General features: G+C 46.6%; 1 protein-coding gene across 5 annotated transcripts in view; it reads right to left on the bottom strand.

Annotated features, from left to right (window-relative positions):
* Positions 1 to 2947: 2947 nt before the first annotated feature.
* The window catches only part of acads (acyl-CoA dehydrogenase short chain), a 178349-nt gene continuing 168492 nt past the window's right edge, over positions 2948 to 12804 (bottom strand). For all 5 annotated transcript variants that reach the window (XM_078553995.1, XM_078553991.1, XM_078553993.1 and 2 more), the window contains one exon: positions 2948 to 4566. In XM_078553995.1, the coding sequence (XP_078410121.1) occupies positions 4414 to 4566 (153 nt within the window). In that variant the 3' untranslated portion in view covers positions 2948 to 4413. The remainder of the gene's footprint in view (positions 4567 to 12804) is intronic.

Below are 12804 nucleotides of genomic sequence, written 5' to 3'. Positions count from 1 at the left end.
GATATCCACTCCCCACTCAATGTCCACAATTCACATACACGCCAGTGAGACTTGCTGGGCTGGGTTCATGAGGAAGGAATCAGGCTGATTTTAACCCTCCTTAGCTTGGTGATACCCAGGCCAGGTGTGGAGCTCTACTACCTCTCTGTTTGAGGTCAGCATGTGCAGCAGACTCCAAGGATTCAATATAGAACCTTCCTACTGACTCAGCATTACTGGTAATGGCCTTGCTAAATTTAACCATTGGGATGTGATGACTTAAGACTCTCTCTGCTTACTTTCAGTATCTGAAATATTCCACATCACTGAAGCCTTTCACGTCAGTTTATTAAAATAAACCAATTCTGCCACTGTTTCACTTTGTCTTATTTTAGCCTCTTTCCATTCAGAGTATTATTTCCACTTTGATCCCCCCAGGATTCTCAGCATCGATTTTATTTCTTTTGTTCCTCACTCACTTTGGGTTCTTTCAATTGAAATTGTCCTCAACCTATGCACGTAGAATAGTCATTCAGATTATGCTTGTAATCTAAATGTTGGGTTTTATTGTCTCAGCATCTTTATACTAGGTCTCAGTTTTGTTTATATGGATTCACAGTGTGTTTAAAAGGGGTGTGCTTATACAGGGTCCCTGTGTTTAAATGGGGCCATTGGATTTATATGGGATCCTGGGCCAGAATTTAATTGATTCTGGCGGAGCGAGTGTGATGGCTGAGGTGGCTGGGGGCGCGGGGAAGTGGGGTGGGGGAGGGGGAGGGGGGCTGGGGCAGGGGAGGGGCGTAAAGTACACACTTTGAATTCCTGGTATTGGGAAAACTGTCCTTAATTAAGTTGGGCGCAGGATCAGGCCTAATATGGCAATTGTCAATTAGGCTCATTAATGAGCCACTTGACATTGATCATCTCTGAGCCTACCAGAATTTAGTGGTAGATCAGGGATTTATTGGGACTCGCACAGCTCGTCCATATCTCCCGAAGGCCACCCAGCAAACCCACTCAGTGCCTGATTGAGGGACACGGCATCAGATCGGGAAGAGGAGGGGCCATTGAAAGCTACCTCTCATCCGCGATCCCCATCCCATCCCACTCACCTGTGTCCAGGTCCCCTGGGCAGGAAAGTAGAGTTGAGGCCACAATCGGATTAGCCATGATCCTATGCAGGCTCGAGGGGCTGAATAGCCTACTTCTGCTCCTAATTCATATGTTCGTTTGTATGCTTGTATGTACCTCCTAGAATAGTCAATCCTTCTTTTGCATTGTCCCATTTAGTTCTCAAATATGAACATTGAATGTTGAGATGTTTGGTTTGGCTGGTTCAGCAATTTTTCAGATGTGAGAAGCAGGATCTTAATTTATCATTGTGAAACCACCCAAAAAGCACAGAGATTTAAATATTTATCTAATTGGGAATGAAGGTTTAGCTATTGTTTGGTAGTATGGACCAGTTTAAGTTGTAGGTTACTAATTTATTATAATGTACTGGGTTTATCTTAACACAGGCACAGTTAAGTTTACGAAGATGAGTGAGTTTATTAAATACATTAGTTGCTTGCTATATTTTCACTAAATAAGCAACCATTAAGAACCCTGCCACAGGTTCTACCACAGAATTGTAATTAAAACTTGAGAATTTTAGGAATTTAAAACCACAGAAGAAAAATATTGTTAAGTGACAGATCAATTAATCCTCCCAAATGTGTACTGCAACATGCCAGATTTCATCAAATCTTTGCTAAATTGTTAGTTATTTGGAAATAAACTTCAGACTAATATAAAGTTAGTTGTTCAGGCTTAATGATACTGGAGATTTTGGTTCCTGTCCTGGGGAATCACTAAATAATGCCAATATTCTGGTGGTTTTTGGGTTGACGGTACTGCAGCGGTTCTAGAAGGCAGCTCACCACCACCTTCTCAAGGGCAATTAGGGATAGGCAATAAATTCTGGCCTAGCCAGTAATGCTTGCATCTTGTAAATGAATAAAAAACATGTTTCTATTCTATTGAGATGGTGGGGCCGTTTTTGTGCATTTATACCAAAATCATATACCAACTCTCTTTAAATGGATTCATGGTGTTACATGAAGTACTGAGGGTGTCTTCCTTCCAGGTGAATTGTTTAAAGGATGATATCATTTATACTCAGCCTGTACAAAAGTGATGAATCAACTTTCACAGAATCATAGAGAATAGAAGGAAGCCAGTGGGCCCATCATGTCTGTGCCAGCTCTTTGTTTAATTGTATAACTAATTCCAGGACAGAAAACATAGTTGTTCGTGGATCCACGAGACTTTTACAACATGGGAGGGAGGCCTCGGAAGCAAAGAGATTGAGAATCCCTAATGTAGGAAACAAAGCAGCAGATTTGTTGAACAGCAAGTTCCCAAAAACAGCGATAATAACCAGATTATGTTTTAGTGACGTTGGTTGTGGGGATAAATGTTGGCCAGGACACCAGGGAGAGCTCCCTTGCTCTTTGCAAAATAGGTGCAGATCTAGTGCTATAGATTGCCAACCATTTTTCCAATCATATTCATCCAATTTCTGTGAGCCCAATTAGGAAATATACCCTCTTATATCTTAGTCACCATTGAACACGTGGTCTGGAAATGTCTCTTGACTCATTGCATTGTAGTGGTTAATTAATATTAACTAATTTTCAGGCAGTTTAAGAGAATCAAAGTCAGATGATAGAATTGAGCCACATTAAATTAGACCTTGGTTCAGATAAATGTAGAAGACTGTCTCTCAATTCAGTGTGTCCTAGGACTGCCCAGCCTACTGAGTTCATCTCTGTTAACATCACATACCATTCACCATAGCCACGTACTTTCATTGTTCAAGCCTTGCAGGCAAAGTTCCTGTGTAGATCATGTTGAACTAACCCTATACTTTATGCAACATAAATTTGCTGTTCATTCTTTAACATACAAATTAAATGGTCTGAGCAACTGTTAAAAATATTTGTTTTATTATTTCATTCAACAACAGTTAGCACATTTTCAATTATTGCTGCAGTAGCAGATTCTGGTAAGACATTAATATGATGTGCTTTCTGCAGCTAGCGAATACACAATGAGTGAATAGTGAAAAGTTCAATTGATAAATAATGATACCAAAGAGGAGGAGAAAATATGATTATCTGCTCCTCTATGCTGGACTGAATCAGCAGCAAAAACCCAATCACATTTTATGAGAAGTAGGTCAATTTATATCTGCATTGTTGAAAGCAAAGATCAGACAGAATATCATTACGCTGTGTACAGCAAGAAAGTGCCTTAGTCTTGGAAGGAAGGTAGCCTCTGTGCACTGGATGTAGTGAACTCCTGTGTGTTTCCTTTTTAAATAAGTTTTTAAATCTAGTGGATAGAGGAAATCTTCTCCCTCCCTATGGTTCCTTTTGCTCGGATATAATTTGTACTACAATGGCTGTCAGGGCTGCAGTAAACAAAAGTAGCAGAGCAAAGTTCCCAATTACATCAGCTTACATGGTAGGGTTTGTTCTGTCTCCAGGTCTTTTCAATCTTTACAGTGAAAGTAATCAAGACATCAGGAAGCAGCTGACACTTGCAAAACCAACCTTCACAAAAATGCCAGACTCTTTAGAAATAAGAACATCTCTATGGAAAGCAGAATGAGATTTCTAAAATGTAGCATCTGGTCAATGTATATGGGTGCAAAAGTTGGAATATAAGCAAGAAAATGGAGGATAAACTAAAGGCAAGAGAGGTGTGGCTTCTGAGACGTATGATGAGGGTGAATTGAACAACACACACAACTAGTGAGGAATTTTTGAGGAAAGCAGGCACACAATAAACACTTCTGTAGATGATCACCAGAAACAATTACAATTCTTTTGTTACGTACTTAGGAGGAAGAAACTAGTACATTTGATAGTGGCCAATAAAATTGAGGATAGTAGAGCAAGAGGGAGACAAAGGAAGAAATACACAGTTTATGAAGAACAGGTATAAGATTTGAGAGCAACACCAAGACCTTGGCTGCTATTAAGGACCAGAAAGCTGGTGACCATGATCACCGACGTTGTACAACAGGGCACCTGAAGAAGAACAAGGCAAGGAAAATGGACTGTTGAGGAGCATTATTATTATTGAGCATCTTCTGTGCTGGATTTAAGGCCTTTGACAATTTCAAATGGTAAATCATTCAGTTTCTTTCTGGTTTTAAATGTGATCAGTGCTTTCGACTTTTCTTCCGATGTTGTAACATATTAATTCAGCTTGCTTCATATTCTGACAAATTTATATCCATTTTGCATAAACCTTTCCACATTTGAGGTATTAAAATTATATCATAGATTAACAGCATTGGATTGGAATTCCAGTTTCTGTTTATCAACACTCGTTGCATTAGGCAATTTCAGCATTACCAACTGATTGTTCCCAAAGACGCTCTTAACCTTTGTATCCTTTTAGCAATTGACTGGCTATGACCAGTCTCTGGATTTCGCTGGTTCCTTCGTAGATCTCAGTTATGCGGGCATCACGATAGTGTCTCTCTGCTGCCATGTCCGTTACATAACCCATACCTCCTAGAATCTGCATGGCCTAAACATACAAGGAGACAGAGGTCAGGCTCAAGTAACCAACTGGCAACACAGTACATAGGAACTGGTTAGCCTTGTGAAAAAAATATAACATGCATTTTGTACAGTTGTATATAGTTTTGTTACAGGGTTCTCACAGGAGAATAAAATGGCAGATTGAGGCTGTTGGTAAAGTTAGGCACACACTGGGAACCACATGCTTTAGAATGTCTGGCTGACTATAATCATCACATAGATTACGCAAATGAGATCAGCAAAGGCAGCTTGGGAGATGAGTTCATCCAGTATATTTGGGACAATTTCTTAGAGCAGTACGTTTTAGAGCCAACCAGGAAGCAGGCGATTCTAGACCTGGACCAGAATCTTCGGGTCGGTGTAGGGGGGCGGGCCCCATTCGCCGACGCGTAAAATGACGCGTGGTGACATCAGGCGTGCGTCATTCCGATTTTCAGTTCGGCAGGCGCGCAGCCAACGCTGAACTGTCATAGGCCTATTAAGGCCATTTAAATATCAATTAAAATAATTAACAGAGCTGCTCGTCCAACCTTAAGGTTGGCGGGCAGGTGAAGACCCCAGGCGGCCTTCGCACTTATCGTGAAACTTCATCCACAGGCGGCATGAGGTTTCATGAAGGTTTTTAAACTTTAATAAAAATTTTAAATAAAAATCATAGGCATGTCCCAGCTTGTGTGACACTGTCACATGACAGGATGTCTTAAAAAAATTTTTTTTTTTAATTAAAATTTTTCAAAATCAAACTAATCTCCGAGGCAGCTCCGTACCTCAGGGAGATTTCTGTGCTCTTTCGCGCACATCCTGAAAGATGAAAGGGCGCAGGCCCAGACTCAGCCTCCTCCACCCACCTGCACAGGGAGTACTCAGTGCTTCCGGGTGCGCATCACGGTGGGCTGGCCTTAATTGGCATGCAGCCGATTGCGGGCAGTGATCGGCTGCGTGCCCGCTCCTGCTCAGCCCCCCCAATGGGGAGAAAATTCTCCCCCTGGAAATGTGCAATGGGACAGGACAAATGAATAATCTCAATGTACAGGAGCCTCTAGCGACAGCAGACATAACATGATAGCATGATAGAATTTCACGTTCAGATTGAAGGTGATAAGTGTGGGTCAAAAACTTGTGTTTTAACCTAAATATAGGTAATCATAAGGATATGAAGGCAGAGTTGGCTAGACTGAACTGGTAAACTAGATTAAAAGATAGAATTGTAGAGGTGCAGTGGCAGACATTTAAGGAGATATTTAATAACTCTCAGCAAAGATTTATCCCAGTGAGAAAGAAAGGCCCTTTGAGAAGGATGTGTCATCCGTGGCTATAAAAGGAAGTTAAGGATAGTATCAAATTGAAAGAAACAGTGTACGATTCTGCGAAGGTTATTGGTAGATCAGCAGATTGGACAGATTTTAAGAAGAGTAAAAAAAAGTAATAAGGAGGGAGAAATTAAGTATGGGAGAAAACTAGCTAGAAATATAAAAACAGATAGTAAGAGTTTCTACAAGTATTTAAAAATAAGAATAACAAAAATGAGTGTTGGTCTTCTAGGGAGTGAGTCTGGGGAATTAATAATGGAAAACAAGGAAGTTTCAGAAGTGTTGAACAGGTATTTTGTGTGTGTCTTCACTGTAAAAGACTTTTGAAACTTCCCAAATATACTTGAAAATCATGAGCTGTAAGGCAGGGAGGAACTTAAAGCAATCACCATTGCCTGGGAAAATATGCTGACCTAAAGGTTGATAAGTCCCCAGGACCAGGTGATCTGAATCCTAGGGTCTTGAAAGAAGCGGCTGCAGAGATAGTAGAGGCATTGGTTATAATCTTCCAAAGTTCCTTAGAAGGCAGAAAGAAAGAAACTATAGGCCAGTGAGCCTAATGTCTGCCATTGGGAAATTGCTAGAATCCATTCTTGTGGAGGTTATAGCAGGATGCTTAAAAAATCATAATGGAATCAGGCAGAGTCGACATGGTTTTGTGAAAGGGCAATCATGTTTAACTAACTTATTAAAGTTCTTTGAGGAAGTAACAAGTAACGTGGATAAAGGGGAATAAAGATGTGGTTTGCTTGGATTTCCAAAAGGCATTTGATAAGGTGCCACATCAAAGGTTGCTACACAAAATAAGAGCTTATGGTCTAGGGGGTAACATATTAGGATGAATAAAGGATTGGTTAGTTAACAGGAAGCAGAGAGTAGGGATAAATAGGTCATTCTTCAGTTGGTAAGGTGTAACTAGTGGAGTGCTACAGGGGTCAATGTTGCAGCCTCAACTATTTACAATCTATAATCAATGACTTGAATGAGGGAACTGAATCTATGGTAGCTAAATTTGCCAATAACACCAAGATAGGTAGGAAAGTAAGTTGTCAAGAGAAGGTAAAGAATCTACAAAGGGATGTAGATAGGTTAAGTGAGTGGGCAAATAACTGGCAGATCGACTATAGCGTGGGAGTATAATTTTGGCAGGAAGAACAGAAAAGCAGTACACTGTTTAAATGGAGAGAGATTGCAGAACTCGGTGGTACAGAGGGATACAGAGAGGGATACGGACGTATATACAGAGGGCGGATTTTTCCCAGATTTGCACTCAGTGCAGTAGTAGGCAGGTAAAATGATGTTCTACCCGCTGGCCATGATGGCAGTTTTCATGTCGTATTGTCCCAAACCCGCTTCGTTATTTATGCATTCCCAGGAAACATGGCATTTCCATAGCGGGCGGGCTCTCATTCGCCCTCCACCATCACCCGACCATTGCACCACACTGACCGCCATGTTTAAAAGGCAGCAGCCAGCACACCATTCATCGCTACCAGTCTACTGCTGCCCAGGAGACATGACCAGCAAAGGAAAAAATTCACCCCTACTGGCTGCATTCCGTAGGGATCATTCCCTCCGTGACACCCTGGTCCACTCCTCCATTACCCCCTACTCCTCAACCCCCACCTATGGCACCTCCCCATGCAAACGCAAAATATGCAACACCTGCCCCTCACTTCCTCTCTCCTCACCGTCCAAGGGCCTAAACACTCCTTTCAAGTGAAGCAGCATTTCACTTGCATTTCCCCTAACTTAGTCTACTGCATTCATTGCTCCCAATGCGGTTTCCTCTACATTGGAGAGACCAAACGCAGACTGGGTGACCGCTTTGCAGAACACCTGCGGTCTGTCCGCAAGCATGACCCAGACCTCCCTGTCGCTTGCTATTTTAACATTCCACCCTGCTCTCTTGCCCACATGTCTGTCCTTGGCTTGCTGCATTGTTCCAGTGAAGCTCAATGCAAACTGGAAGAACAGCACCTCATCTTCCGACTAGGCACTTTACAGCCTTCCGGACTGAATATTGAGTTCAACAACTTTAGATCTTGAACTCCCTCCTCCATCCCCACCCCCTTTCCGTTTCTTCCTCCTCCCTTTTGTTTTTTCCAATAATTTATATAGATTTTTCTTTTCCCACCTATTTCCATTATTTTTAAATGTATTCCACCCATGGTTTATTTCACCCCACCCCCACTAGAGCTACCTTGCTTGTCCTGCTCTCCTCTCTTAATTAGCACATTCTTTTAGATAATATCACCACCTTCAACACCTCTTTGTTCTTTTTTCTGTGTCATCTTTTGGTTATCTCCTCCTATCACTGCTTGCTTGTCCCAACAACCACCCCCCCACTTCATTTCCCCCCCCCCCGACCCCCGTTAAACCAGCTTATATTTCACCCCTTTCCTATTTCTACTTAGTTCTGCTGAAGGGTCATGAGGACTCGAAATGTCAACCTTGCTCTTCTCCGCCGATGCTGCCAGACCTGCTGAGTTTTTCCAGGTATTTCTGTTTTTGTTAAGGAAAAAATACTGCAGTCCCTGGTTTAATGACGGGTCCCTCGTGCGACTGCTGGGTGCTGTGGAGGTCCGCCGGGATGTGCTGAACCCTGGCTCTGGCCGCAGGATGGACAGCAATGTGACCAATTCGGCTTGGGAAGCGGTGGCAGCGGTGGTCAGCGTCAACGCCCTTCAGAAGAAGACAGCCACCCAGTGCTGCAAGAGGATGAATGATCTCCTCCTTTCCACCAGGGTAAGTCACTCTTTTCATCACTCTCAACTTACATACTCACAAACCCAGCACACATCCGCAGGGCCCTCACTCGCTGCCAGTTCAAGGGACATCACCATTCACTCTCTCACATTCACTGACATCGTTCTCAGCCCGAACATGGGATCACTCACTACCCGCACAGGCCAGGCACATCTGTCATCTGGCCCAGCAGGCGTCCTGCTTACACTATCTCCATTTCTATTCATGCAGGACAAGCTGGCACACAACAAGAGAGAGAGGTCTCAAATCGGTGGCGGAAAGCCTGAAACCAAGGTCCTCACAGACTTTGAAAACAGAGCCATCCAGCTGGCTAGCGAGGATCTGGACCAGTCCTGCGCTGACAGTGAGGTCGGCACAGCTCTACTGAGTGAGGATCCAGCAGTACAACATCCATCAGACAACCATGCTGTGAGTGATGTGTCTCTTTCACAGGCCACTGCCATGCACTAGTTATCTCCCCTTGCTTTTACAGACACATCTGCCAAACAGCTGACAGAGTCCAGGGCCTCCAATCAAGCCCCAAAGAAACCACTGAAGGGGAATCTGAAGGCACCCTCCTCGAAGTTCTGTCACAACGCTCACCCACACCCTCCGCTAGCGCAGAGAAACACACCTCGGTGGGATCTAGCTCTAGGATAGACACGGGATCATTCACAGCAAGCGGAGGCAGGGATTTCTCAGGTCCCTGTCTTTCAGAGCGCTGCTGAAGGCCAGGAACCTGTTGAGTCCGAGTCAGATGACGAGCCTCTGGGTTCAGTCATGTCACAGTTGCTGGAGCTGCAAAGACAAGCTCAGGAACATCTGGAAGGGATGTCCGCTGCACTCCTCAGATTGCAAGACACAGTTGAGGAGTTCATCCATCTTCAGGCTGAGGTGATAGTGCCTGCATTACAACTCACCAAGGTCAACACTGGCAGGATGGCGGCCGCCATGGAGACCTTGGTCCAGGACATCGCTCCTGCACTGCTGCGCTTGAGGCCTCCAACAGTGTGTAAGCTAGAAGGTTGCTGGGCAGCTCGATCTCACTTCAGCTACCCCTTCCGCTCATGGAGTCAGTCAGGGGCCCTTGGGCACCCATGGGGCATGTGCACACCCCAGGGCCATCCACCCAGGTGATTCAGGGACTGTCTGGTCCATCTGAATCCACTCTTCTTGTGACCTCCGCAGCTTCAGCTTCACAGGCCAAGGAGGGTGCCACTGCCACACAGCAGGACCCTGAAAGCAGGCTGGGGCCCCCCAAGTCTGGCCCTCCAGAAGACGCCCACCCAAGTCATCACAGACAGGGCGTCACAGTCAGCAGGCTGCCTCCAACTCTGCTGTGGATGTCCGGGGAGCACCAAGATGTAGCGGCAGGGTTAGGGCAGTTAAGGAAAAGTAGTTGCACAGACTGGGCATGGGTGTTGGTCACTTGTACAAACTGTTCATTATTTTCAATAAACTCCCAAGAATGTCTCCCTGCCTGTGGCTCCTTGTTCTGATGAGCAGTGTTCTTGTCATTTGGATGTGAAACCTTTCTACACAAGATAAAAGGCAGGTGTCTCAGTCCAGGGCCTCTTCCCTGTGTTACATGCAGCCTTCAGACCACAGTGATGGTCCAGCCTCACACTCCCTGGAAACATCACTGATGCCTGCACCTCGGTGGTGCTGGTCATTGCTGCCAGAATGTAGTGAGCAGGTGTCACATAGTTCTCGCATTCTCTGTACGGTCTCGGGACATTTAAGGTGGGGCTGGCCCCCATCGCACCATCGTCTGCGACCATTGATGCTGTGCACCAGCTACTGAAGGGCTCAGGTGGTGAAGGTGGACACAGCATCGGATGCATCTAAAGTTTCATGGCAGCAACTCTCTGAGTTGGCCCTGATCATGGAGCACAAGCAAGCTGTCCTCGGCCAGACAGGAGTCAGACATTCACAGAGGCTATGTGAAGATTCATGGAGTGTCTTCACTGCATGTTGTCATCATGCTCCTGTGATCGAGCGACTATTAGGTCCTCCACTGCGTCTCTATGACAGGAGCATTCTCACAGAGGCTTTGGCATTGCCATAAGCCAGACTGGAGTCAAACATTCACAACTGCGATGTGGGGATCTATGGGACACCTCACTGCATGGTCGTCATCATCCTCCACAAATCTGGCAGCTTTGAGGGCCTCCCGAGTGCGCCTGCCCCGTCTAGCCAGTGTGAGAGCCTCATCTCTGACATTGCCACCACCGAGGACTCCCTCACCCTCATTCCCACTGCCACCCTCCTCATCTGAGGAGACCTCCAGCTCCTCCTCAGCCAGCTCCTCTCCCCGTTGCAGCGCCAGGTTGTAAAGGGCGCAGCAGACGATGACGATGCATGACACCCTCTGTGGACTATATTCCAGGGCGCTGCCAAAACGGTCCAGGCACCGGAACCACATCTTCAGCATCTCGATGGTATGCTCCACCAAGTTGCGAGCTGCAGCATAAGCTTCACTATAGTGTCGCTCTGCTGCAGTCTGAGGCCACCGCAAGGGTGTCATCAGCCACGGCCCCTTGACCCTGAGGAGCCAGCCCTACAGCCTCTGTGGACCCTGGAAGACTGTAGGGATCTGCGAGCGACAAAGGATGTAGGCATCGTGCACACTCCCTGGAAACTGTGCGCACACCTGCAGGATGTGCTTCTGGTGGTCGCATATCAGCTGCATATGCAGTGAATGGAAGCCCTTGTGGTTGATGTAGTCCACCATGTGTAGCGATGGAGACCTGAGCACCACATGGGTGCAGTCAATCGCACCCTGCACCTGTGGGAATCCCGAGATCAGGGCGAATCCAATGGCCCTTGCATCCTGGCTGTCCTGGTCCCGGGCGAAATGCACAAAGGTGTGTGCCATGGAGAAGATGGATGTACCTCATTGATGTATTTGTGGATGGCGAATTGTGGGATCCCACAGAGGTCACCTGTGGAGCCCTGAAAGGAGCCACTGGCATAGAAATTGAGCACCGCAGTCACTTTCACAGCCACTGGCAGCGGATGCCCTCCATGTCCCCTTGGCGCCAAGTACTGCAGTAAGTGGCAGATGTGAGCCACCAGGTCCCTAGACATGCGCAGTCTTTGGCGACACTGGTTCCTGGTCATCTGCAGGAATGACAGGCGGTGTCTATAGACCCTGGGTGTTGCTGGTCGCTGACCAGCCACGGCTCGCTGTCACTGCTGGGCAGTGTGTGCGGGAGCCCCAGCAGCCCCTTCTTCCCGAGGTTGCTGCTCCTGCCTTTGCATGGCCAGGTGCCTCAGTCACTCTCTCCTCCGTCTTCTATAGTCTCTGTAAGTCATCAGGCATACAGCTGGATCACCAGGATCCATGATCCTGACATGGTCTTCCTGCAGCATGAAAGAGAGAGAGAGAGAGAAACGTGGTTAGCATGGGTGTACTTAGCATCCTTTCCTGGCCCTGTGTGACCGCCCCTTAACGCTTCCCGGAAAGTGCTGGCCACCCCTCGGATAGCCAGAGATGAGTGTGCTGTTTGGCTGCCCTGTTAATCTGTGACATGGGGGACACTGGTCCAAACTGGGATGCTGAGATTGCAAGGGGCTGTGAATGCTCCAGCAGTGACTGCTACATAGCCAGCTTTGGCAAGGAGATAGTACAACTTGTGCAGTCCAACTGCTGTGCGGTCCAGTAAAGTGGTCACAAGTCTGTGCTGGGGTGATGAAGGATGAGGTCTGGAGGGCTTGGTGGCACATTGGTGCCTTTGCACTGCTTGCGTGGATGGGCAGGGTAGGAGTCCGACCCCAATCGTATCACTGTGGCTGCGCCTGAACTGTCTCAGTTGCAGAGCGATGGTTAGTTTATACAGGTGACTCGACTGCATGGCCACTTCCCTTGCCTACCCAGCCCCCCACCTTGATTGCTTGTGCGCGAGATTCAACGTCAGGGCAGCAGTTGCCCCTGGACACCCCCACCCCGAGTACAGTCGCCTCCGGGGCCAGCCAGCAGTTGCCCTGGGACACCGCCCCCCGACTCCACCCCCAACCCCAAAAACAGTCGCCTCTGAGGCAGGGCGGTGCTTCACCCAGGCCCCCTGGCGCCTCTGAAGCCTGAAAAGCAACAGGCGACCCTGGTGAGCTGTGGAAAACGATGATGTTCACCTCAGTTCCCCCAAAGTGAAGGCCACCAAGTG

This window comes from Cetorhinus maximus, chromosome 12 (genome assembly GCF_964194155.1).
Source record: "Cetorhinus maximus chromosome 12, sCetMax3.hap1.1, whole genome shotgun sequence".
Taxonomy (NCBI): Eukaryota; Metazoa; Chordata; class Chondrichthyes; order Lamniformes; family Cetorhinidae; genus Cetorhinus; species Cetorhinus maximus.
Note: the sequence above shows the minus strand (reverse complement) of the source record. Positions and strands in the feature narration are given on the sequence as shown.